Genomic DNA, 1667 nt, shown 5'->3' on the forward strand with positions numbered 1-1667 from the left:
AAGCAATGCATAACAGTGTTGTGCTGTTACGCTGCTAGCGGGCAAGTAGTAGACCCCATGGTTGTATTTCCGAACCAAAGGATTGCTGGGGATGTAATGCAAGGTATACCTGAAGACTTTGCTGTTGGTAGAAGTCCAAGCGGTTGGATTATTAGTGCTACATTCTACGATTATATTGCTGATGTGCTTTATCAAAGGTTAGTTGAAAAACAAGTAGAGCTTCCAGTTTTACTTGTATTTGATAGACATAAATCTCATATCAATTTGGAACTTCATGAGTTTTGTGTTGGAAAAAAATTCTTCTGATATATCTACCACCAAATACCACCCATATATTGCAACCTTGTGATGTGGGAATTTTCAGACCTTTGAAAGTTGAATGGAGAAAAGTGGTTCGCAATAAACAAGCAAGAAGTACTCAATCCACCACAAAAGTTAATTTTGCTCCTCTTTTTCATTAAGCTTTTAATAAAGCCTCAAAAGTAAAAACAATACAAAATGCGTTTTCTACGTGTGGCTTATTTCCTGTCAACCTTGACAAAGTAAATTATTCGAAATTCATATCGACAAGACGCAAACAGCTCAATGGTAAATCACAACAATCCGATAACATTGTGGAACAAGATGCCAGTGAAAGTTGTAGCGATCAAACTTTAGTTGATATTGAAAGCCAAATGCCAAATTAAATTTTAGAAACTTTTCTTGAGGCGTACTATGCAAAATCAGAACCAGCATCAAAACTAATTTTATTTTGAATCTGGAAGAAGTTGAAAGACAAGTCATTGAGTCCTCAAGAAGTTCAAATTGAGGAGGTGTCTGCGGAGGTCTTTGGTGACATTTATATAATGAGTTGGCCAGTTGTATAGTTATTGAGTCCTAATGTAATGCAGATTGATCATGGATCTACAATGGAAATGGAGGAACCTGAAGAAAATATCGTAGAATCTTATTCTGTCGAAGAGGATACTCCAGCGCTTGACGATGTTCTTATTCGAGGTGGAGTAAGAGATTCGAACAAAGAAGACTGCAACGAATCAGAGTATGAAGTTTCTGGTAATATTAACGACTTTTATATTTAATAATTCAATAGCAAACTGTGAATGATGTAAAGTTTCTTGTTTGTAGCACTGCTATCTCTAGAGAACTCTTCAGAGGATACTGGTAAGATATTATCAGCTACGATCGATGATGGTGGAGCATTATTAAATTCATCGGATTTTAATGTGCTACCCCGCGATCAAGTACTACTGATGAAGAATTGAGTAAGATATTACATGCAATATAAATTTAATAGTGTTCGTACAGTATTGTATGTAATTTTTAAGATATGTCAGTATCGGCAAAAAATTAATTTGTTAATTTCTTTTGAAATATTAATTTTTATTAGCACGCCCAATTCTGAGATAGTATTAGCATCAAATATTCTTATGAAATGCTCTCTATTTTTTTTATTTCAGGCATTCCTGTCATAGATTTAAGTTCATTTGCTACTACCTCTGCAAATACTGAAAATTATCAGTTTATCAATCAGTTCAAATCAGAAAATGAAACTTCCAATGAGTCTGATGCAAATGTTTTTGCTAATCAGAACTTGAACATTATGTAAAGTACGTACACAAGACATTATATTATGAAATCTACACTTGAATTATAAAATGTTTATGCAT

The 1667-nt window shown here is 33.9% G+C and overlaps 1 protein-coding gene across 1 annotated transcript; it reads left to right on the forward strand.

Moving 5' to 3' along the window:
* Positions 1 to 647: 647 nt before the first annotated feature.
* LOC117175526 lies at positions 648 to 1262 on the forward strand. The gene is made up of 2 exons (XM_033365232.1): positions 648 to 1053; positions 1126 to 1262. The coding sequence occupies exons 1-2, from the start codon at positions 885 to 887 to the stop codon at positions 1260 to 1262; spliced, it is 306 nt and encodes a 101-aa protein (XP_033221123.1). The 5' UTR covers positions 648 to 884.
* Positions 1263 to 1667: the final 405 nt, after the last annotated feature.

The sequence above is a fragment of the Belonocnema kinseyi genome, chromosome 6 (assembly GCF_010883055.1).
Source record: "Belonocnema kinseyi isolate 2016_QV_RU_SX_M_011 chromosome 6, B_treatae_v1, whole genome shotgun sequence".
NCBI lineage: Eukaryota > Metazoa > Arthropoda > Insecta > Hymenoptera > Cynipidae > Belonocnema > Belonocnema kinseyi.

What these genes read in the sequence shown, in the direction of transcription:
- LOC117175526 (XM_033365232.1), top strand. Translation starts at nt 885, where the DNA reads ATGCAGATTGATCATGGATCTACAATGGAAATGGAGGAACCTGAAGAA. An exon ending in ATCAGAGTATGAAGTTTCTG is followed by an intron (nt 1,054 to 1,125) that starts GTAATATTAACG and finishes TCTTGTTTGTAG; the next exon opens with CACTGCTATCTCTAGAGAAC.